General features: G+C 47.2%; 1 protein-coding gene across 6 annotated transcripts in view; it reads right to left on the reverse strand.

Annotated features, from left to right (window-relative positions):
• Window positions 1–22546, reverse strand: part of SLC35F5 (solute carrier family 35 member F5) — a 165118-nt gene that overhangs the window by 86942 nt on the left and 55630 nt on the right. For all 6 annotated transcript variants that reach the window (XM_030208802.1, XM_030208796.1, XM_030208800.1 and 3 more), the window contains exons 7-8: window positions 20792–20982; window positions 17626–17707 (exon numbers count right to left, since the gene is read on the reverse strand). In XM_030208802.1, coding sequence (XP_030064662.1) covers window positions 17626–17707; window positions 20792–20982 — 273 coding nt within the window. The remainder of the gene's footprint in view (window positions 1–17625; window positions 17708–20791; window positions 20983–22546) is intronic.

Raw genomic sequence — 22546 nt, forward strand, 5'->3', positions numbered from 1 at the left:
GCTACTACATCAATGGCTTCCTGTAGGTCTATGCTTATTTCTTTAGGTCACTTATTTTTTTTAGCTAGTATTGGCTTCCAAAATGCTTTCTTCTCACTCTTGTGTGACCCATGTGCACAGTGCTTTTTCAAGTTCAGGTTTGGCCACATAAAGCACATGTTTTTACATAAGTATTGCCTTACTGGGAAAGACCAAAAGTCCATCGAGCCCAACATCCTGTTTCCAACAGTGGCCAATCCAAGTCACAAATACCCGGCTGTTATGATCGTGGTCAGAACCCCTCTCAAACTTACCTTTTTCCTGGGGGTCAGCTTCTTAGCTGGCTTCTGTTTCTTTTGTCTGTCCTTTCTGAGCTGGCTCTCTCTATGCTGGCAGCTTCCAGCAGCATGACTAATTGGTTCACTTTACTACAGCAGTGTGTGTGGACTGAGTTAGCTCTACTTCTCTTTGGGTGTACTGGCTCCAAGTGCTTCACGGTGCTGCATTGGTGTGGGTTTGGCCTCTATGGGTTTCAGTGTGCTCACTTTGTTTCATTGTGCTGCCTGGGTCTAGGGAGTGTGACATCATCAGGGAGGGCCTTGATAAGGAAGTGGTGTTCTTTCCTTCAGAGCCTTTGCAACGGATGTGTTTGCTTTAGGTAGGGTGGTGCAGTGTGCACTTCTGACTTTGTGTCTAGTTTCCCTACTTGCTTTTGCTAAGGTCCAGGTTAGTGTGAGTGCAGTGTGCACTTGTGACTGTGTGTTTGCTTTCCTGCTTTTCCCTCTTGGTTTTGGAAGCATTGCTGTGTGTAGGGGCTTTGGAAGCTCTGTTGCTGTTAGAAGTATTTCAGGGTTTGGTGTTGCTAGGAACACTACAGATTTTGCTGTTAGAAGTACTTCTGGTGTTTGTGCTATTGGGAGCATTGCAGTCTTTGCTGTTTGTGTTTGGTGCTTTAGAAGCACTTTTGGCTTATGTGTTAGCTTCCCTGCTTTTTCCTTGTGGCTCCCCTGTCTTCCCTTTTAGTGCTAGGAGCTCTTCTGGTTGTTTGGTGCATAGGAGCACCTTAGCTAGTTTAGAGTTGTAGAGCACTGCTTGTAGCTTGGTGCTTAGTAGCACCTGTGTTAGCTTTGTGTTTAGTTCCCTGCTCTGTTAGTTTAGGGCTTAGGAAGTCCCTTTGTTGAGCGGGGCTTAGGAGCTCCTGTTTAGTATAGGGCTTAGGAAGTCCTTTTGTCAGTTTACTGTTAGGAACACTTCTGCTGGTTTAGGGCTTGGGAGCACTTAGGTCAGTTTAGGGTTTAGGAGTACTTCTGTTTCCAGTCCTGGTCCCTGTGTCATCCGGTAAGTCCTGCCGGCCACTCAAACCCAAGGGCTCAACCCTTGGGGGGGTAGTGGCCAAGCACAGGTGAAGCTGTACGGACCAGTCCAGTGTGTTCCGGTCCGGTGTGTGTTCCAATCCTGTGTCCTCCAGTCCGGGGGATTGCAGTCCAGTGTTCCAGTCCTGTGTCCTCCAGTCCGGGGGATTCCAGACCGTGTGTTCCGGCTCGCTGGATGGTGCCGGTGTGCTTGCCCAGCATTGGTTGGTGGGTTTTGCCTGCTGCTGTCGCTCCTCGTCAGCAGCCTAAGGGCTCACGTTTGCTCCAGAGCCCGGCCCCGCGGGCTCTGAACCTGAGAACCTGACACCGGCAAGATCCCAAAAACGTACAAAAAAAGTTTATACTGCTTATCCCAGAAATAGTGGGTTTTCCCCAAGTCCATTTAATAACAGTCTATGGACTTTTCCTTTAGGAAGCCATGCAAACCTTTTTAAAACTCCGCGAAGCTAACCGCCTTTACCACATTCTCTGGCAACGAATTGCAGAGTTTAATTACACGTTGAGTGAATGAATATTTTCTCCGATTCGTTTTAAATTTACTACATTGTAGCTTCATCGCATGCCCCCTAGTCCTAGTATTTTTGGAAAGTGTAAACAGACGCTTCACATCTACCCGTTCAACTCCACTCATTATTTTAAAGATCTCTATCATATCTCGCCTCAGCCACCTTTTCTCCAAGCTGAAGAGCCCTAGCCGCTTTAGCCTTTCCTCATAGGGAAGTCGTCCCATCCCTTTTATCATTTTGTTCAAGTCACTGTGAAGTGTCAGTGGTCTTAATGAAGTCACAGAGTTTAGATTCATTTCTAAGCCAACCTCAGAGCACTAATTCAGAAATACTGAGGTCCTTAGAAACTTTAGCTTGTAACTCTCCATTGCGTACTGTATCCACAGCCAATAAATTGTTTCGACTGTGTACCTACCGACACTTAAATTTATCAAGAATTAAGCATAATAGTCTCACCACTGTCACACAAGAACCAGAAAAGGAAATTTGTTCTCCTGACTATAACTGGTCATTTCTGGTAAAACCTACAACAGCCATTCCCACCTCGTCCCATTGGGTTCTCAGGATATCCACAATTAATATGCATGAGATAGATTTGTATGCAACTGAGACAGTGAATGCAAATCTAACTAATGAGTATTCATTGTGGATATCCTGAAAACCTGATGGGACTACGTGTGCCCTGAGGACTGGGTTGGAAATGGCTAGCCTATTGTTGTGCTATACCAATGCAAACCTATGTACTGCATATCACCAATTTCTGCGTATTAACTTCACATTGTTCAGAAAGAATGTTATATATAACATTACTCTGTATTTGTTTCATCACCGGAGGTGGTAACGCCTCACAGTACTATGTAAGCCACATTGAGCCTGCAAATAGGTGGGAAAATGTGGGGTACAAATGCAACAAATAAATATATATACATATATATACACACCCACGTACATATGCAAATGTGAAAATTTGCCTACGTGCAATTCTGTTATATAGCGAATGCTACATACCTGTAGAAGGTATTCTCTGAGGACAGCAGGCTGATTGTTCTCACTGATGGGTGACGTCCACGGCAGCCCCCTCCAATCGGAAACTTCACTAGCAAAGGCCTTTGCTAGTCCTCGCGCGCCCATGCGCACCGTGCATGCGCGGCCATCTTCCCGCCCGAACCGGCTCGTGTTCATCAGTCTCGTATGTAGCAAGACAAAAACAAGGGAAGACACAACTCCAAAGGGGAAGCGGGCGGGTATGTGAGAACAATCAGCCTGCTGTCCTCGGAGAATACCTTCTACAGGTATGTAGCATTCGCTTTCTCCGAGGACAAGCAGGCTGCTTGTTCTCACTGATGGGGTATCCCTAGCCCCCAGGCTCACTCAAAACAAGAAATATGGTCAATTGGGCCTCGCAACGGCAAGGACATAACTGAGATTGACCTAACAACTTATCCAACTAACTGAGAGTGTAGCCTGGAACAGAATAAACATGGGCCTAGGGGGGTGGAGTTGGATTCTAAACCCCGAACAGATTCTGAAGCACTGACTGCCCGAACCGACTGTCGCGTTGGGTATCTTGCTGCAGGCAGTAATGAAATGTGAATGTGTGGACAGATGACCACGTCGCAGCTTTACAGATCTCTTCAATAGTGGCTGACTTCAAGTGGGCCACTGACTCTGCCATGGCTCTAACAGTGACCCTCAAGAGCCAGCCCAGCCTGGGCGTAAGTGAAGGAAATGCAATCTGCTAGCCAATTGGATATGGTGCGTTTCCCCACAGCCACTCCCCTCCTGTTGGGATCAAAAGAAACAAACATTTGGGCGGACTGTCTGTTGGGCTGTGTCCACTCCAGATAGAAGGCCAATGCTCTTTTGCAGTCCAATGTGTGCAGCTGACGTTCAGCAGGGCAGGAATGAGGACGGGGAAAGTATGTTGGCAAGACAATTGACTGGTTCAGATGGAACTCCGACACTACCTTCGGCAAGAACTTAGGGTGAGTGCGGAGGACTACTCTATTATGATGAAATCTGGTGTAAGGGGCCTGGGCTACCAGGGCCTGAAGCTCACTGACTCTACGAGCTGAAGTAACTGCCACCAAGAAAATGACCTTCCAGGTCAAGTACTTCAGATGGCAGGAGTTCAGTGGCTCAAAAGGAGGTTTCATCAGCTGGGTGAGAACAACATTGAGATCCCATGACACTGTAGGAGGTTTGACGGGGGGCTTGGACAAAAGCAAACCTCTCATGAAGCGAACAACTAAAGGCTGTCCTGAGATTGGCTTACCTTCCACACGGTAATGGTATGCACTGATTGCGCTAAGGTGGACCCTTACAGAGTTGGTCTTGAGACCAGACTCAGACAAGTGCAGAAGGTATTCAAGCAGGGTCTGTGTAGGACAAGAGCGAGGATCTAGGGCCTTGCTGTCACACCAGACGGCAAACCTCCGTAATAAAAAGAAGTAACTCCTCTTAGTGGAATCTTTTCTGGAAGCAAGCAAGACACGGGAGACACCCTCCGACAGACCCAAAGAGGCAAAGTCTACGCTCTCAACATCCAGGCCGTGAGAGCCAGAGACTGGTGGTTGGAATGCAGAAGCGCCCCTTCGTTCTGTGTGATGAGGGTCGGAAAACACTCCAATCTCCACGGTTCTTCGGAGGACAACTCCAGAAGGAGAGGGAACCAGATCTGACGCGGCCAAAAAGGAGCAATCAGAATCATGGTGCCTCGGTCTTGCTTGAGTTTCAACAAAGTCTTCCCCACCAGAGGTATGGGAGGATAAGCATACAGCAGGCCGCTCCCCCAATCCAGGAGGAAGGCATCCGATGCCAGTCTGCCGAGGGCCTGAAGTCTGGAACAGAACTGAGGGACCTTGTGGTTGGCTCGAGATGCAAAGAGATCTACCAAGGGGGTGCCCCACACCTGGAAGATCTGGCGCACTACTCTGGAGCTGAGCGACCACTCGTGAGGTTGCATAATCCTGCTCAACCTGTCGGCCAGACTGTTGTTTACGCCTGCCAGATATGTGGCTTGGAGCAACATGCCGTAACGGCGAGCCCACAGCCACATGCTGACGGCTTCCTGACACAGGGGGCGAGATCCGGTGCCCGCCTGCTTGTTGATGTAATACATGGCAACCTGGTTGTCTGTCTGAATTTGGATAATTTGGTGGGACAGCCGATATCTGAAAGCCTTCAGAGCGTTCCAGACCGCTCGTAACTCCAGGAGATTGATCTGCAGATCGCGTTCCTGGAGGGACCAGCTTCCCTGGGTGTGAAGCCCATCGACATGAGCTCCCCACCCCAGGAGAGACGCATCAGTAGTCAGCACTTTTTGTGGCTGAGGAATTTGGAAAGGGCGTCCCAGAGTCAAATTGGACCAAATTGTCCACCAATACAGGGATTTGAGAAAACTCGTGGACAGGTGGATCACGTCCTCTAGATCCCCAGCAGCCTGAAACCACTGGGAAGCTAGGGTCCATTGAGCAGATCGCATGTGAAGACGAGCCATGGGAGTCACATGAACTGTGGAGGCCATGTGGCCAAACAATCTTAACATCTGCCGAGCTGTGATCTGCTGGGACGCTCGTACCCAGGAGACGAGGGACAACAGATTGTTGGCCCTTGTCTCCGGAAGATAGGCACGAGCCTTCTGAGAATCCAGCAGAGTTCCTATGAATTCGAGTCTCTGTACTGGGAGAAGATGGGACTTTGGATAATTTATCACAAACCCCAGTAGCTCCAGGAGTCGAATAGTCATCTGCATGGACTGTAGAGCTCCTGCTTCGGATGTGTTCTTCACCAGCTAATCGTTGAGATAAGGGAACACATACACTCCCAGCCTGCAAAGCGCTGCTGCTACTACAGCTAGGCACTTCGTGAGCACCCTGGGTGCAGAGGCGAGCCCAAAGGGTAGCACACAGTACTGAAAGTGACGTGTGCCCAGCTGAAATCGCAGATACTGCCTGTGAGCTGGCAATATCGGGATGTGTGTGTAGGCGTCCTTCAAGTCCAGAGAGCATAGCCAATCGTTTTCCTGAATCATGGGAAGAAGGGTGCCCAGGGAAAGCATCCTGAACTTTTCCTTGACCAGATATTTGTTCAGGGCCCTTAGGTCTAGGATGGGACGCATCCTCCCTGTTTTCTTTTCCACAAGGAAGTACCTGGAATAGAATCCCAGCCCTTCTTGCCCGGATGGCACGAGCTCGACCGCATTGGCGCTGAGAAGGGCGGAGAGTTCCTCTGCAAGTACCTGCTTGTGCTGGAAGCTGTAAGACTGAGCTCCTGGTGAGCAATTTGGAGGCTTCGAGGCCAAATTGAGGGTGTATCCTTGCCGGACTATTTGAAGAACCCAACGGTCGGAGGTTATAAGAGGCCACCTTTGGTGAAAAGCTTTCAACCTCCCCCCGACCGGTAGATCGCCTGGCACGGATACGTTGATGTCGGCTATGCTCTGCTGGAGCCAGTCAAAAGCTCATCCCCTGCTTTTGCTGGGGAGCCATAGGGCCTTGCTGAGGCGCACGCTGCTGAAGAGAGCGCGCGCGCTGGGGCTTAGCCTGGGCCGCAGGCTGGCGAGAGGGAGGATTGTACCTACGCTTACCAGAAGAGTAGGGAACAGCCCTCCTTCCCCCATAAAAACGTCTACCTGAGCAGGTAGATGCTGAAGGCTGCCGGCGGGAGAATTTGTCAAAAGCGTTATCCCGCTGGTGGAGCTGTTCTACCACCTGTTCGACTTTTTCTCCAAAAATGTTGTCCGTTCGGCAAGGGGAGTCCGCAATCCGCTGCTGGATCCTATTCTCCAGGTCGGAGGCACGCAGCCATGAGAGTCTGCGCATCACCACACCTTGAGCAGCGGCCCTGGACGCAACATCAAAGGTATCATATACCCCTCTGGCCAGGAATTTTCTGCACGCCTTCAGCTGCCTGACCACCTCCTGAAACGGCTTGGCTTGCTCAGGGGGGAGCTTGTCCACCAAGCCCGCCAACTGTCGCACATTGTTCCGCATATGGATGCTTGTGTAGAGCTGGTAGGACTGAATCTTGGCCACGAGCATAGAGGAATGATAGGCCTTCCTCCCAAAGGAGTCTAAGGTTCTAGAGTCTTTGCCCGGGGGCTCCGAAGCATGCTCTCTAGAACTCTTAGCCTTCTTTAGGGCCAGATCCACCACACCAGAGTCATGAGGCAACTGACTGCGCATCAGCTCTGGGTCCCCATGGATCCGATACTGGGATTCGATCTTCTTGGGAATGTGGGGATTAGTTAATGGCTTGGTCCAGTTCGCCAGCAATGTCTTTTTTAGGACATGATGCATGGGTACTGTGGACGCTTCCTTAGGTGGAGAAGGATAGTCCAAGAGCTCAAACATTTCAGCCCTGGGCTCGTCCTCCACAACCACCGGGAAGGGGATGGCCGTAGACATCTCCCGGACAAAGGCCGCGAAAGACAGACTCTCGGGAGGAGAAAGCTGCCTTTCAGAGGAGGGAGTGGGGTCAGAAGGAAGGCCATCAGACTCCTCGTTAGAGAAATATCTGATGTCCTCCTCCTCCTACCACGAGGCCTCACCATCGGTATCAGACACAAGTTCACAAACCTGCGTCTGAAGCCGTGCCCGACTCGACTCCGTGGAAACACGGCCACGGTAGGAGCGTCAAGAGGTGGACTCCCTCGCCAGCATCGGCGAAGCTCCCTCCGCTGACGTCGTCGGGGAGTCTGCCTGGGAGGCGGCCGTAGCCGGTACCGCAAGTACCGATACCGGAGACCTCACCTCGGGCAAGGGGCCAGCCATCGTCTCACTCGACGGTACCGGTGGCGCAAGCACCCCCGGTACCGGAGGGGAAGGGCGCAACAGCTCTCCCAGAATCTCTGGAAGTACGGCCCGGAGACTCTCGTGCAGAGCGGCTGTGGAGAAAGACTGAGAAGCCGATGCAGGCATCAATGTCAGAGTCTGTTCCGGGCTGTCCAAGGGGGAGCGCATCGACACCTCCTAAACAGAGGGTGAGCGGTCCTCCCGGTGCTGATGCCTACTGGGTGCCGACTGCCTCGGCGACCCAGAGCTCTCGGTACCGAGACAGGAAGGAGACCGGTGACGATGCTTCTTTGACTTCAAGCGAAGCATGTCACCTGAGCTTCCCGGTACCGACGAGGACGTAGAATCCAACCGTTGCTTCCTCGGGGCCGAGGCCGAAGAAGGTCGATCTCGGGGAGGCTGTACCGCAGGAGCCCTCAGGGCAGGGGGAGACCCACCCGAAGGCTCACCGCCACCAGCAGGGGAATGGACAGCCCTCACCTGCACTCCAGACGAAGCACCACCGTCCGACGACATCAGCAATAGCGGAGGTCCCGGTACCACCGACGTTGACGCAGCCTTTCAATGTCTCGGTACCGACGATGCCGGAGGTAGAGGCCTCGATGCAGTCGATGCCGATGCACTCGATGCCCGTGCTGTTGTCGTCGAAGAGCCCGAGAAGAACGCGTTCCACTGGGCCAATCTCGCTACCTGAGTCCTCCTTTTCAAAAGAGCACAAAGACTGCAGGCCTGCGGGCGGTGCCCAGCCCCCAGACACTGAAGACACGAAGCGTGCCTATCAGTGAGCGAGATTACCCGGGTGCACTGGGTGCACTTCTTGAAGCCGCTGGAAGACTTCGATGACATGGGCGGAAAAATCACGCCGGCAAAATCAAAATTTGCGATGATGACGAAAGGCACCAAAAAGAAGGGAGAAAAACCCGAACCGAGGCCAAATAGGCCGGTCCCGAAAGCGAAAGGAAACTTACACGGGGAAAAAGCTGGAAACACGGGAAAAGGGGTAAAGACTGGATCGGTCTCTCTTTTTTTTTTTTTTAGCGAAAATCGCGAAGACACGCGAGGTCAACTTGAGGGGCACAAAACGGTGGCAAAACACGACCGTCCCGAGCGCGGACAAAAGAAGACTGACGAACACGAGCCGGTTCGGGCGGGAAGACGGCCGCGCATGCGCGGTGCGCATCGGCGCGCGAGGACTAGCAAAGGCCTTTGCTAGTGAAGTTTCCGATTGGAGGGGGCTGCCGTGGACGTCACCCATCAGTGAGAACAAGCAGCCTGCTTGTCCTCGGAGAAATATGTATATATACATACACATAAGTACACATATATAGATATACATATGCTGTACCCTAGTACAGTCAATGGTAATAAGTCATCTGGACTACTGCAACGCACTGTACGCTGGCTTCAAAGAACAGACTATCAAAAAACTCCAAACAGCCCAGAATACCGCCGCTAGACTCAAATTTCGAAAACCCAAATACGAAAGTGCAAAACCCCTAAGAGAGAAACTTCACTGGCTCCCACTCAAGGAACACATTGCGTTCAAGATCTGCACGATTGTACACAAAATCATTCAAGCAGACGCCCCAATCTACATGCTAAACCTCGTGGACTTGCCTCCCAGGAACGCCATAAGATCATGCCGCAAATTTCTCAATCTGCACTTCCCCAACTGTAAAGGACTAAAATACAAGCTGATACACGACACCACTTTCTCTTACATGAGCACGCAGCTGTGGAATGCACTACCTACAGCCCTGAAAGCTACTGACAAAACAACCAACTTCCGCATATCCTTGAAGACACATCTCTTCAACAAGGCCTACAAAGAGAACCCATAACCTCACAAAACTACCTCACCAATCCTTCCAATTATCAAAGTCCACCTTCCTACTCTCTTCCCTTACTTAATCTTTATTCAATACTATGTATATCTGATATCATGTAATGACTATGTCATAACAAACCTTGTAAGCCACACTGAGCCTACAAATAGGTGGGAAAATGTGGGATACAAATGCAAAAAAATATATATAAAGAAATATATATAGATAGGATAGAGAGAGATAGATAGATATTAGGAGTGGGCATTTAGTGCATTATTAATGTGATTAAATGTTTTTAATCATGATCAAAAAATTTTGTCCCAAAACTTTTACTGTAAAACATGGCAGAAATGCAAAGCGGAAAAGACAGCACAACAATATGCAATCAAATCTATCACATCCTACCCCTGCTGCCCCAAATCCCTCCCTCGTTCTCCCCCCTCCCCCAACTACACCCAACCCCCCCTTCATAACGGAGAATGTTCACTTCATAGACCCTTCCTCCCCGACACCCTCCAGCAAAGTGTCTAATTAATATCTATGCTAAGATCATTATGATGGGCCGAATGCTCCCTGTGAACGCCATTTTTGATAAATGTCCCATGTCCTGTGAAAGTAGAGCAACTGGTTATTTTTATTTTTATTACATTTGTACCCCGCGCTTTCCCACTCATGGCAGGCTCAATGCGGCTTACAGATTGTATACAGGTACTTATTTGTACCCGGGGCAATGGAGGGTTAAGTGACTTGCCCAGAGTCAGAAGGAGCTGCCTGTGCCTGAAGTGGGAATCGAACTCAGTTCCTCAGTTCCCCAGGACCAAAGTCCACCACCCTAACCACTAGGCCACTCCTCCACTCCGGGGTTGGTTTGCAGTCAATTTATTCATCTGATAGATATAGTCCATCTTCTGCAGAACCTGGGCAACTGAGGGTAGAAATGGTTTCTTCCATGCTGCTGCAAGAACCAACTTACTTGTCGTGAAAAAACTGGAAGCCAATTTATGTAATTCCTCCTTAATGCCCACCGGCTTGAAATGAAGCAAATAATATTCTGCCCTGACCGGGTAAGCCACTTGAAGCATTTGTTGTAAAGTCTGCAGTAGAGAAGTCCCTGCACCACCGCTGGGGAGAACCTGGGCATTGTAACCTTATTTAAGTATTGTTGAATATCTAATGCAGAGGGGTCAATATCAGGTGTATAGAGCTGCAAATAATAGTGTAGGAATGCCTTACATATGGATGCACTCTGGAGAGTTCCCATTTCACCCTGAATACTAGATACAGAAACAAAAAACTAGAAATTATATAAACTTATGTGCTAATAAGCGGCTGCCCTTAATGCCAAATTCAAAATGGGACTGACGTACTCTCTGAAGAGTATCTGCGATCCATGAAAAAAGAGAGCATCTGACGCTCCATCTGAATAGCATGAATTGATTGCTGTAGGGCTGCAGTCGATCCCTGTTGCTTTGCTTGCTGTTCCAGGCCCTGTAATTGAGCCAACAGAGCAGTTTCCTGGCTGTGTCTGGTTTTAATAAGGTGGAATAGTAAAGCAATGAGTTTACCCCCAAATCACCGTCTTAAGGCCCTCCCAAAGAACATCCAGAGTGACTTTCCCGTATCATTAAACTGCAAGTATTCCATTATCTCTTTCTCTATTTGTTGCACATTTTCAGGCGTCCCCAAAAGGGCATCACTAAGTTGCCAGTATGTAGTCCCTACTTTTGTACGTATCTAGCCCAAGTATCAACGGGGCATGGTCAGACCAAGTATATTTTGAGAAATCAGAAAATTTCACCCTGCGCACCATAGACAGATATCCAAACCAATAGTCTAACCTAGAGTAGGACCCATGTACTAAAAAATAATAGGCATAGTCATCTTACAACCCCCTATATAGTCACTGTTTATTTAATTTGGTTCATGGAATAAACATATTAAAGAAACAAATACTATTGTTTTGACAGTAGCCTCAAATATAATAACAGTAAACAAATTTGCTCAAAACCTATGTACGTTCTCAGCGCTTTGCAGTCCATTGCAAAATATGGCAGGCTTACAAATCCTCTCTGATAACGCCCACTTAGTGGATCGTTGGTATCCAGCAGAGAAACAGTGTAGTTGAAAAAACATGCAGAAGTCAGCCCTTCAGATCATGTGTTCTGCTGTTTGTGGAGAGCGGTGTCCGAGCGCTGCCTCTTAAAGCCGTTTATTATTAGGGACCCTCTGCACTTGGGGGTCACTTTGGGACCTCCTGCATCCTTGGATGTCGCCATAGGGGCATGAGCGGCCTCTGCCAAACCCAAGAAAAGTGCTCACCCTTCCTGCAGGGAGCACACTTGTTGGAGCTTGCTTCATGATAGAACAATAAAGCGAACGGATGCTTCCACTTACATTAAATGTCTAAGGACCTCAAGTAGTGTGTAAAAGGGCGCAGTTCCATCCGCCGCTGAACAGTGGCTCTTGCCAGATTCCGATTTACTTCCACCTGGTATGTATCCCATAGTATTTTATCTTTGTAGTGTGTTACTTGCACCACCCGCTCTTTCAGTTTATAATCCCTAAAACAAGTAATAATGTCTGTGGGCCAATTGTGCAGCACCCCCTTCTGTGAGCTCAGTTGAGGTGTACCTGGTCTGGGGGCAGCTTTTGTTGGCTGCCCGTAAGCATTGTGCTAACAATTTTTTGTACCACCTCCTCACTGTTATTTCACTGTCTCTGGGACGTCACGGAATCGCAGATTACATCGGCAGCTCCGATTCTCCAAGTCTTCCAGTTTATCGTAGATATTCTGTGCGTCAGTTTGGGCCTCCATTACCTTTTTATCTAATGTTCCCAAGGTCTCTTCATGCTTGTCTAACCTTTGCTCAGTTTCTTCTACTCTGTGGCCTATTTCTTTAACTTCGCCATGCAAATCAGATCCCAGTGCCAACAGTTGCTCCCGCACTGCTATTATATCAGATTTAATTTCCTTGAACCAGTACCAAATTTCAGAGATCGGGTCCAGGTCTGATACTCCAGTCGTCTCATGCAATGTAAATAATTCCAGCTCCGCAAAAGCAGACAGCATGCCTCCTGCCTCCGCCATGAGGTTCTGCCCTGTTCTCTTAGTATATGTGAACTCTGTCAAATCCAGCAAGCATGGCTTCCCACTCATGTATGGCCAAGACTGCAATTAATATCATAAATTAAGAGAATCACTCTTGATTGCATCTGCTGCTGAGAAAGTTGCTGCGAGATTGTTCGGAGCAAAAGCCTCAGGCTGCCATTTTGTTTGATTACGTCACTCCCTCCCATGATCAAAATTTTTAAACTTTTGACTGTTGTCTAGCATTGCTTTCTCTCCCCTACCTATCCTATTTCACCTTGCCATAATGTAGCAGATAGAAGGCATTGGTATCAGTTGCAAGCAGCATGTGGTATTTGCTGCAGGAAACCCTATGAAGAGCCAGATAAATGTTAAGATAAATGCGGAGGGGGGAGGGGGTGGTCAGCAGCAGGAGAGGAAAGAAATGGGTGTGTGTGTGTCAGGGGTAACAGGTTTAATAGCAGAAGGACAGACACTTGGGTGTATGTACAGGGGAAGTATGCAGTAGGAGAGGAGAAAGGTAGGTACCTGTATGGAGGGGAGGGGGAGCAAGGGGAAGGAAGTGTGTGTATGCAACTTTTCATTATATTCAGCAAGTTTGAAAATTTTCCATGCAGTGGGAATTTAGTAGTACCATGCCATCCAGCCCTGAAGTACAACTAATTATATGATTAAAATTTTCAATATAACGATAAATTTTGATTAAAAGTTTTAATCGTTGCCCACCTCTAACTGAATAGCATGTTGTGAAGGATAATCAGCCACGCTAAGCATCTGTTCAAAAGGATGCTTAGGTCAACAAAACAAAAAATAAGAAAAATTGGAAAAGCATGTGCCCAAAAGGCTAGACATGATTAAGCAGGATTAAACTTTTTATTCATGGTTTCAACTGCAATTAAAATTTTTAATCATTGCCCACCCCTATTTTATATACATTTATATCTACATATCTTATTATTCTAATAATTGTAAATGTTAAATTTCATTTAGTTTTGGCATTTATAATCCGCTTAACCATCAAGTTCTACTCAGAATACGATCAATCAACATTTTACCGTCATTATACACAGAACATTACTGCATATAATCAAGGTTAGGAGGATAGTTAATACAATCAATGATTAAAACATTCTGAACGCTAGGTAAGTAGCTATTTTATTGGAATTCCCCTCCCCCTCCTTATAAAAACACAAGGTAAGAGTAACTGTAAACATTTTCTTCTGCATAAAAGAATTAGTAACATAACAGAATCTCTGCAACAAAACAACCATTGTGCAATCTCTGTAAAGGTTTTGCAAGTGTTGTAGCATCATGTCCTTGCTTAGAATCAAATAGGAATGCTATATTACCTGAACTGCTGAAATATAAATCTGTTAATGAAAATCATGCCACTGGTTCTCAACCCAGTACAAGAGATTTAACAGGTTAATCTGGTTTTCAGGATGTCCACAACAAATATGCAGGAGATTAATTTACATATATACAATGGAGGAAGTGCACACAAATGTATTTCTTGCATATTCACTGTGAATAGTCTGAAAAGTAAACTAGCTGGATGTGTCCCAAAGACAGGGTTGAGAAACCCTGCACTACATAGTATCAAGTGGACAGTGCTTAATGAAGCAGTGCTTAACGAAGTCGAGCACTGTGTTGACAAGCGATAAGCAGGCTTCGCTAAACAGCTCTTAGAAAGCTCCTTCTGTACTACTACTGTGTTTCCCCGAAAATAAGACATCCCCGAAAATAATACCTAGTAGAGGTTTTGCTTAATTGGTAAATATAAGGCCTCCCCCGAAAGTAAGACCTAGCAAAGTTTGAGTGAGGGAAACGCTGAGGTCGCTACCGCTCCCCCCCCCCCCCCCCCCGGAGTCGCCACCGCCCCCCTCAACCCGGCCCCTCTCTTCGCTATTCAACTTGCAGCGCCAAAACCGCAGCAGGCAGATCAGCTTCAGCTACCGTTGGCCTTCCTTCACTGCCTGTGTCCCGCCCACGTGTGACGTCACGTCGGCGAGGGAGGGACAGAGGCAGGGAAGGAAGGCCGATGGGAGCTGAAACTGATCTGCTTGCTGCGGTTTCGGCGCTGTAAGTTGAATAGCGATGAGAGTGCCCGGGCCGGGTGGAGGGGGGCGGTGGCGACTCCGGGGGGGGGGGGGGGGGGGGGGGCAGGAGACATGGGAGGTCTGAGAAGGAGGGGGCCTTGCAGCTGGGAGGGAGGGACAGAGGGGGGCCTTGCAGCTGGGAGGGGCCTTGGAACTGGAGGGGGAGGGGAGCCTTGCAGCTGGGAGGGACAGAGGGTCTTGCAGCTGGCAGGGAAGGAGGGGGCCCTTGGAGCTGGGGGAGAGGGGGGCCCTTACAGCTGGGAGGGAATGGGGCCTTGGAGCTGGGAGGTAATGTACCATAGATTGTTGTACATGGAAATAATGGTAGTAACAAGAAATTCTTGATAGGATTCACAGTTTGTCTGGTTATGCTGGTTTGTGATGACAACTACTATATAGTATATAATAAATGTTCATTTTTTTTGTTCAACAATAAATGTGAATTCTTCTTCATGAAAAAATAAGACATCCCCTGAAAATAAGACCTAGCGCATCTTTAGGAGGAAAAATTAATAAGACACTGTCTTATTTTCGGGGAAACAGGATACTCTTTAGCATTTTTATAGCGCTACAGAGCGTACGCAGCGCTGCACAAACACGTCTGTTACTTTAGTACTGGGCTTCTCCTAAGGAAATATGCAATAGTTATGTCGGATGTAGGCAAGACATAACAAGGAATTGACAGAAGTCTACAATTTCATACACAAATAACTAAACGTAAATCTAGAGGAAACAACTGTAAACCGCTTAGACACTGTTGATGGGAAGTATCTAATATAATAAAACGCACCCTCAACGTTCTGAGGACAACGTTCTGTGACGCCATGAAGCCATCTGACGTCACTCACTCCCAGGCTGAAGGGTTCGTGGATTCGTGGTGTGAAGCCTTCAAGCCAGCCAGCCGTCTCTGCCCCGCCCTCGCCTCAAACCAAACAAATCCGGAAGCGAAGCGTCAGGGAAGGAGGCGGCGCTCCCGACGTCTAGCCTTCCCTTCGCTGTGTTCCGCCTTCAAAAAGGCGGAACACAGCGAAGGGAAAGCTAGACGTCGGGAGCGCCGCCTCCTTCCCTGACGCTTCGCTGCACGAACCGCCACGGAGGTAAAGTTAAAAAGAAGAAGAAAAAAAAAAGGGATGCATGGATGCGAAGGGGGGGGGGGGGGCGGCATGGATGCGAAGGGGGGGGAGAAGAGGGTGGGCCAGGCTGGGACATGGGAAAGAGAGGAGCATGGATGCGAGGGGGGGTCATGGAAGGGAGAGAGGGGACTTGCTGGAAAAGGATGAATGGAGGCGGCAGGGGACAGAGGAGCATGGATGGGCATGGATTGGGAGGGCAGGGCTCAGGGAGAGAGGGGAATTACTGGAAATGGATGAATGGAGGGGGCAGGGGACAGAGGAGCATGGATGGGCATGGATTGGGAGGGCAGGACTCAGGGAGAGAGGGAAATTGCTGGATAGGGATGAATAGAGGGGACAGATGGGCATGGATGGATATGGATTGCAGGGCAGGCCTCAGGGAGAGAGGGCAATTGCTGGATAGGGAAAAATGGAGGGGCCAGGTGACAGAGGAGCATGGATGGGCATGGATTGGAAGGGCAGGACTCAGGGAGAGGGGAATTGCTGGATAGGGATGAATGGAGGGGACAGATGGGCATGGATGGATATGGATTGCAGGGCAGGCCTCAGGCAGAGAGGGGAAATGCTGGATAGGGAAAAATGGAGGGGCCAGGTGACAGAGGAGCATGGATTGGAAGGGCAGGACTCAGGGAGAGGGGAATTGCTGGATAGGGATGAATGGAGGGGACAGATGGGCATGGATGAATATGGATTGCAGGGCAGGCCTCAGGCAGAGAGGGGAAATGCTGGATAGGGATGAATGGAGGGGGCAGGTGACAGAGAAACATGGATGGCCATGGATTGGGAGGGCAGGACTCAGGGAGAGGGGAATTGCTGGATAGGGATGAATGGAGGGGACAGATGGGCATGGATGGATATGGATTGCAGGGCAGGCCTCAGGCAGAGAGGGGAAATGCTGGATAGGGAAAAATGGAGGGGCCAGGTGACAGAGGAGCATGGATTGGAAGGGCAGGACTCAGGGAGAGGGGAATTGCTGGATAGGGATGAATGGAGGGGACAGATGGGCATGGATGAATATGGATTGCAGGGCAGGCCTCAGGCAGAGAGGGGAAATGCTGGATAGGGATGAATGGAGGGGGCAGGTGACAGAGAAACATGGATGGCCATGGATTGGGAGGGCAGGGCTCAGGGAGAGAGGGGAATTGCTGGAAAAGGATGAATGGAGGGGGCAGGGGACAGATGGCCATGGATTGGGAGGGCACGGCTCACACTCTCTCTCTCATATACAATGTCTTTCTGACTCTCACTCTCACACACTCTGTCTCACACTGTATCACATTCACTCTCTATGTGCCACACAGTCACTCACACACTCGCTTGGTCTCATACACTCACTCTCACAGAGAATCTGTGTCTCACACACACTCTCTCTCTCGCCCACACACACACACTCTCTCTCACACTGTGTCTCACATACACACTTGCACACACTCATTCTCACACACACACTCTCTCTCTCACACACTCACACTTTCACTCTGACTCTCAAACAGTCACTCTCACATACACTCTCCCAAACATACACACTCCAAGGAAAACCTTGCTAGCGCCCGTTTCATTTGTGTCAGAAACGGGCCTTTTTTACTAGTATCAAATAAAACAGTAATTTGAAATACTATTATTCTCTTTTCTTTCTGATCAGTCAGGGGCTTAATCACGAACCTTTGAGGGTACAAGACAAGACAATAACCAATTCCATCAAACTGCTCAAAAATAAAAAGCAGCATACGCTGGTGTGCTTAACAATATAACTTACTTGGGCAAGACATTTTTTCTATGCTTTTGAAACAAAGAAAATTAATGGGTAGTAGCAGAAAGACTCTTACCAGATGTTGATGATAGGATATTAACGATGGCAACCTGTGTGTCAGAGAGTGCTTCTTGATAAGAATAATTTGCCAAGAACCACTGAAAAAAAAAGTTGCAAATTCCATTGAATACACTGATAGGTTTACATTTCCAGAACATTCTTAGTTATTTATTAAAACTAGGTTCATAATGGTGTGAGATAAAGGTACCTTTGGAATGGGGCCAGAGGATTAGGAACCTTCATATTTTAATTTTCCTTTAATGCTTCTAAGAAGTAATTATACAATGCATTTGTACATAGAAAACAGCATTTTGGGAGCAATTCTATAAATTGGTGCTACATTTTAGGACCACAAAGGGGCATGCTTAGAGTCAATTCTCTAAAAGCTTAAAGGCATGCCTAAACTATCATACAATGCTAGCACAAAGCTGCTTTTGGCATGCCACACTTTGGGTACTGCCACTTATGTCATCTCAACAGAGGCACAAGTGGGTGTGGCAAGTGCACCATGCAGCTGTTAGTATTTTATAAGTTGTGCACATCACGAGGCAAAACACCTATGACATACCCATGCTTCAATCACATTAATTACTCCTGGGGGAATTCTGCACACACATTTAAAAAAATTCTGTACACATTAAAAAAATTCTGCATTATTTATAGTGCTTTTGCATAGAATTTCCCCATCATAAGGCCTGACATTCCCCCCTCTCTGACTGTTCCCTACTTAGGCTCCAGCCTTCTCTGTTCCATCTCTCATTCTAAATGTAGTTCTCTCTCCCTCTAAGATCCTTAATTATGTTTGTTTTGCCCCACTAACCCCATCCCCACCTCCATGGCATAATCACAGCTTTCTCTGTTGCCTCTCAGCATTCTCTGCCCCCCAATCCCCATGGCATACTTGTTGTGCCCCCCCCCCCACACACACACAAACTGCACATTAAGCAGACATCAGCTGCTCTCTTCCTCTCTACTGCAGTGATCAGTGCAGAAGAAGGAGAAGAAAATGAACCACTGCACATCAGGTCACCACCTCAACTTCTCCTCCTCCTCCTCTACCAGCTTATACACAACTGTTTCTAGGAGTCACACAGGTCTCCCTACAACTCCACAGTTCACATGAGCAGTCAGGTCTAAACCGACAGAGGAGGAAGTGACCTGATGTGCAGCGGCTCACTTCCTCCTCCTCCTGACACACAATCTTTGCAAAAGGGGGGGGGGGGGGGGAGGAAACAGACCACATGCAGGCATTTCGCAGAATTCTGCATGTTCTACATATATGGGAAATTCTGTGCAGAACTTCCTCAGGAGTAATTAATGCCCCCTTACAGATACAGACACACATTAAGTGAAAGACGTTAATGGTTGACATAAGTGCTATCTAGTATTTTATATATTTGTGCACTACTGGTGCGTAAATGTCGCTGCTCTTTATAGAATTGCCCCCATTTTTTATGTGCAGAAATGGCTGTATAAACTTGCTCAGACTGTACGCATATACATTTTTCTGATCTGAGCAGAGGCATTCCTGGGTCAGGGATTATTTGGGGGTTTGCCCTTAAATGCATACCTAGGGGCCCTTTTACTAACAAGTGTTAACTGCAAATGTAACATAGCAACTATTGGGGAGCATGCCCAGTATGTCACTTGCAAGCACCATGTTAAAATGTCATTAGGATGCAGTAACCTGGTCACAACTAGCAAGGATGCACTTAGTGTCTTTCTATTTAGTAGGTGTTAAGTGGACTCACTCACTAACCGCACAACTGTTGGTTAGCACATGGTATATGCTGTACGTTATTGCAGTACACTCTCCACACCCATTCTTGGCCCATACCCTACCTATTTACTGCGCCCTAGCACTAAATGCCTTTAACATGTGAGAATTAGTGTGCGCTAACCATTAAAATATCACAAAACCACTTACTGCTCTTCTGCGATAGCAGTTAACCAGCACTAATCACGCATTAAAGGCTAGATAATATATATATGGCGCCTCAAAAATCCGTGCGGAATAAATTTTCACATAAGCGTATTCTATAAGCAATGCCTAGATATAGGTGCAGTACACAGAATATACTTAGTTGATATCCCAACGCCTAGAACTACAGGTATCCATTTACACCGTGGTTTAAGTATCGGTGTGTAGATTTAGGCACAGAGGGGCATATTTTGTAACGATGCACATAAATTTTGGAATAGCCACAAAATGCCCATTTTCCCGCCCCTTTTTGGCTCTGCGCGTTACAGAATAAGTTTAGCGAGTTTATGCATGTAAATTCAAATTTTTGCCAATCAGTGCTCATTATTGCTTGTTAAGTGCTGTTAAAAACGTGGCTTGTTTTTTTTTTTTTTGTTAATTTGTACCCCGCACTTTCCCACTCATGGCAGGCTCAATGCAGCTTACATATTGTATACAGGTACTTATTTGTACCTGGGGCAAAGGAGGGTTAAGTGACTTGCCCAGAGTCGCAAGGAGCTGCCTGTGCCTGAAGTGGGAATCGAACTCAGTTCCTCAGGACCAAAGTCCACCACCCTAACCACTAGGCCACTCCTCCACTTTGTTATAGAATAGCTTGGATTTCAGCATGGAGCGCTATGCGCGATATATAGAATCCAGCGGTAATTGCCTAATTCACTTTAGTGAAGTTACCCCTTAGTAAAATATCCATGTACCTCAGTAAATTTAAAGTGATGCACATACCTGCTGCATATGATAGGTGGCCCATTATAAAAAATAACCCCGTCTACTGGGTCAACTTTACACATCCTTCCTCACTTCTATTTAGGTCCTTTCCCAAAAAGTCCCTGACATGCTATCCCATCTAACCTAATATTACACACCTCCATCTCTAAAATGTCATTAAATGAAAGAAAATGTTGAGAAAAAAAAATCTACCAAAAATATTTTTTCCCGATCTACTTAAATCTAACTGCATAATCAAAAGATAATTCAGAATCTCACCCAACCACCAACTGCAAAAAAACACAAGAGACAGAACTGTACATGAATTTTAAACAATTTCTAGTTAACAATAATTTCTTTCTTGTTGAACACAGAAAACAAAAGTATTAATAAATTACAACCTAATGTGTTTTGAAGGCTGGCATTTAAGTAGATAAATACTACAAAGTACTGATTCTGTCACCAAAAGAACATATTACAAACTAAAAGAACATACCACAAAACAGAAGAAGAAGCTGACTTTTGCCACTTGACATGCTGTTAGCTTCCCCATAGTTTTCAATACTGATTCATGATCCTTGACAGCTGGGTACGACATGCGAGACAGCTTTGCCTCCACTGCATGGCTTGAGGGGAGCTGCCGAACTTCCATGATATTACTGAATCTTACTCTAGGCTTTTTAGGGGCTTTGAAAAATCACAAAGACACGGGGTTAAGCACTCTCAGAATAAAAGAAACCAAAATACAAGGTACAGACTTAGAAATCAGATCTCCGAACAAACACACTTGAAAACATACAACAGTCTTTTTAAATGTAATCAGACATAGCTCTCATGAAAAGTGCTTTTCTAAAGGGGACCAGATTTTTCTTTTGAGCAATATTCTTGTGAAGGCCTCTGATGTCTGTTCTCCCTGCACACAGAGCAGAATAGCAGCCTATTGCTTAGAGCAGTAGGCTGAAAACCAGGGAAGCCAGGGTTCAAATCCTACAGACATTCCTTGCGACCTTAATCAAGTAAATTTACAATCTGCTGCCTCAAGTAGAACTTAGGCCCTTATCTACTAATCTGCAATAAATAATCACTTTGTGTTATTATACAGCAGAATTCACTTACCTACAGCTTTTCACTAATGAAATGAGACTTAAAACCTAAGTCTGCACCTGAGGCAATGGTCACAAGGAGCAGCAGTGGGATTTAAACCTCGACTTCCCTGGTTCTCAGCTAGTTGATCTAACCATTAGGCTACTTCATTTCAATAAGCTCCCCTCCCCCCTTGGACCAAGCCATTGGCCAGGTAGTGATAAGATGCATACCTTTCCACTGTTCTGCACCCCCATTTTAAAATCTTAGCACCCCCCCCCCCCCACACAAAAGCACCACTTCTGTTTCAAAAATTACATAGGGGCTCATCCCAGAAGAACCATCTGACACATACCGGCTCTCCCTAGAAATCTAGTGGCTTCATTTTCAAATCTGATGCCACCTCAGCCCCGGTAGTACAACTACCGAGCTTGACTCCTCATGGTAGTACTGCAAGACTAGTGAAAGTTCAGGTGTCTTTTTTAAAAGATCATCAGTGTTTTTAGGAGCTAGGGGTTATGGGGAAGGTAGATTTTTGGGCAAGGTCTATGTGGTAGGGAAGAAGTGTATCTTGAACCATTAGCTGTTGGAATTGCCTCCCACATTCTGCTACTGGCCAAACAAACTTAATGCCCTGATGTGGCAATCCTATGGCGCAAGGACACATCCTAAATGACAAAAGAAATTTCTGATCATTTGGGAACCATATTTATTTTCCATTTCTGTTGAGCTTGAAGTCAAGTTCTAAATGTTATGTAGACTAACTTGAGGGTGTCATCTTAAGAGTGTGGGGGGGGGGGGGGGGGGGGGGCGGGAGGGGAGCCCAATGGTTATGGGTGATTGTGTTTAGCTTACAGTCATGAGAGCCAAGGATCTGGGCATTTCTATGTTCTCATTCACGTTATGCTGTTTGGATGTATCACTGTTATTTTATGGCTTTATACTCAATAAAACAGATTTAATAAAAAGAGGTCATTAGGGCAGAATGATCCAGACCCCCTATGGGAACCAGTATGTATCAGGGGTGAGCACCAGGGTGGGCATCTAGTTTCTGGAAACAAGGGGCAGAGCCTTGGAAGATGATTTTAAAAATGTACATGTTCTCTAATTCATAGAGGCTATGCCTCTCACCACTACTCCACCAACAATTTGGCCTGTGGGAGGGGCC

Source organism: Microcaecilia unicolor, chromosome 7, assembly GCF_901765095.1.
Source record: "Microcaecilia unicolor chromosome 7, aMicUni1.1, whole genome shotgun sequence".
In the NCBI taxonomy this organism is placed as follows: domain Eukaryota; kingdom Metazoa; phylum Chordata; class Amphibia; order Gymnophiona; family Siphonopidae; genus Microcaecilia; species Microcaecilia unicolor.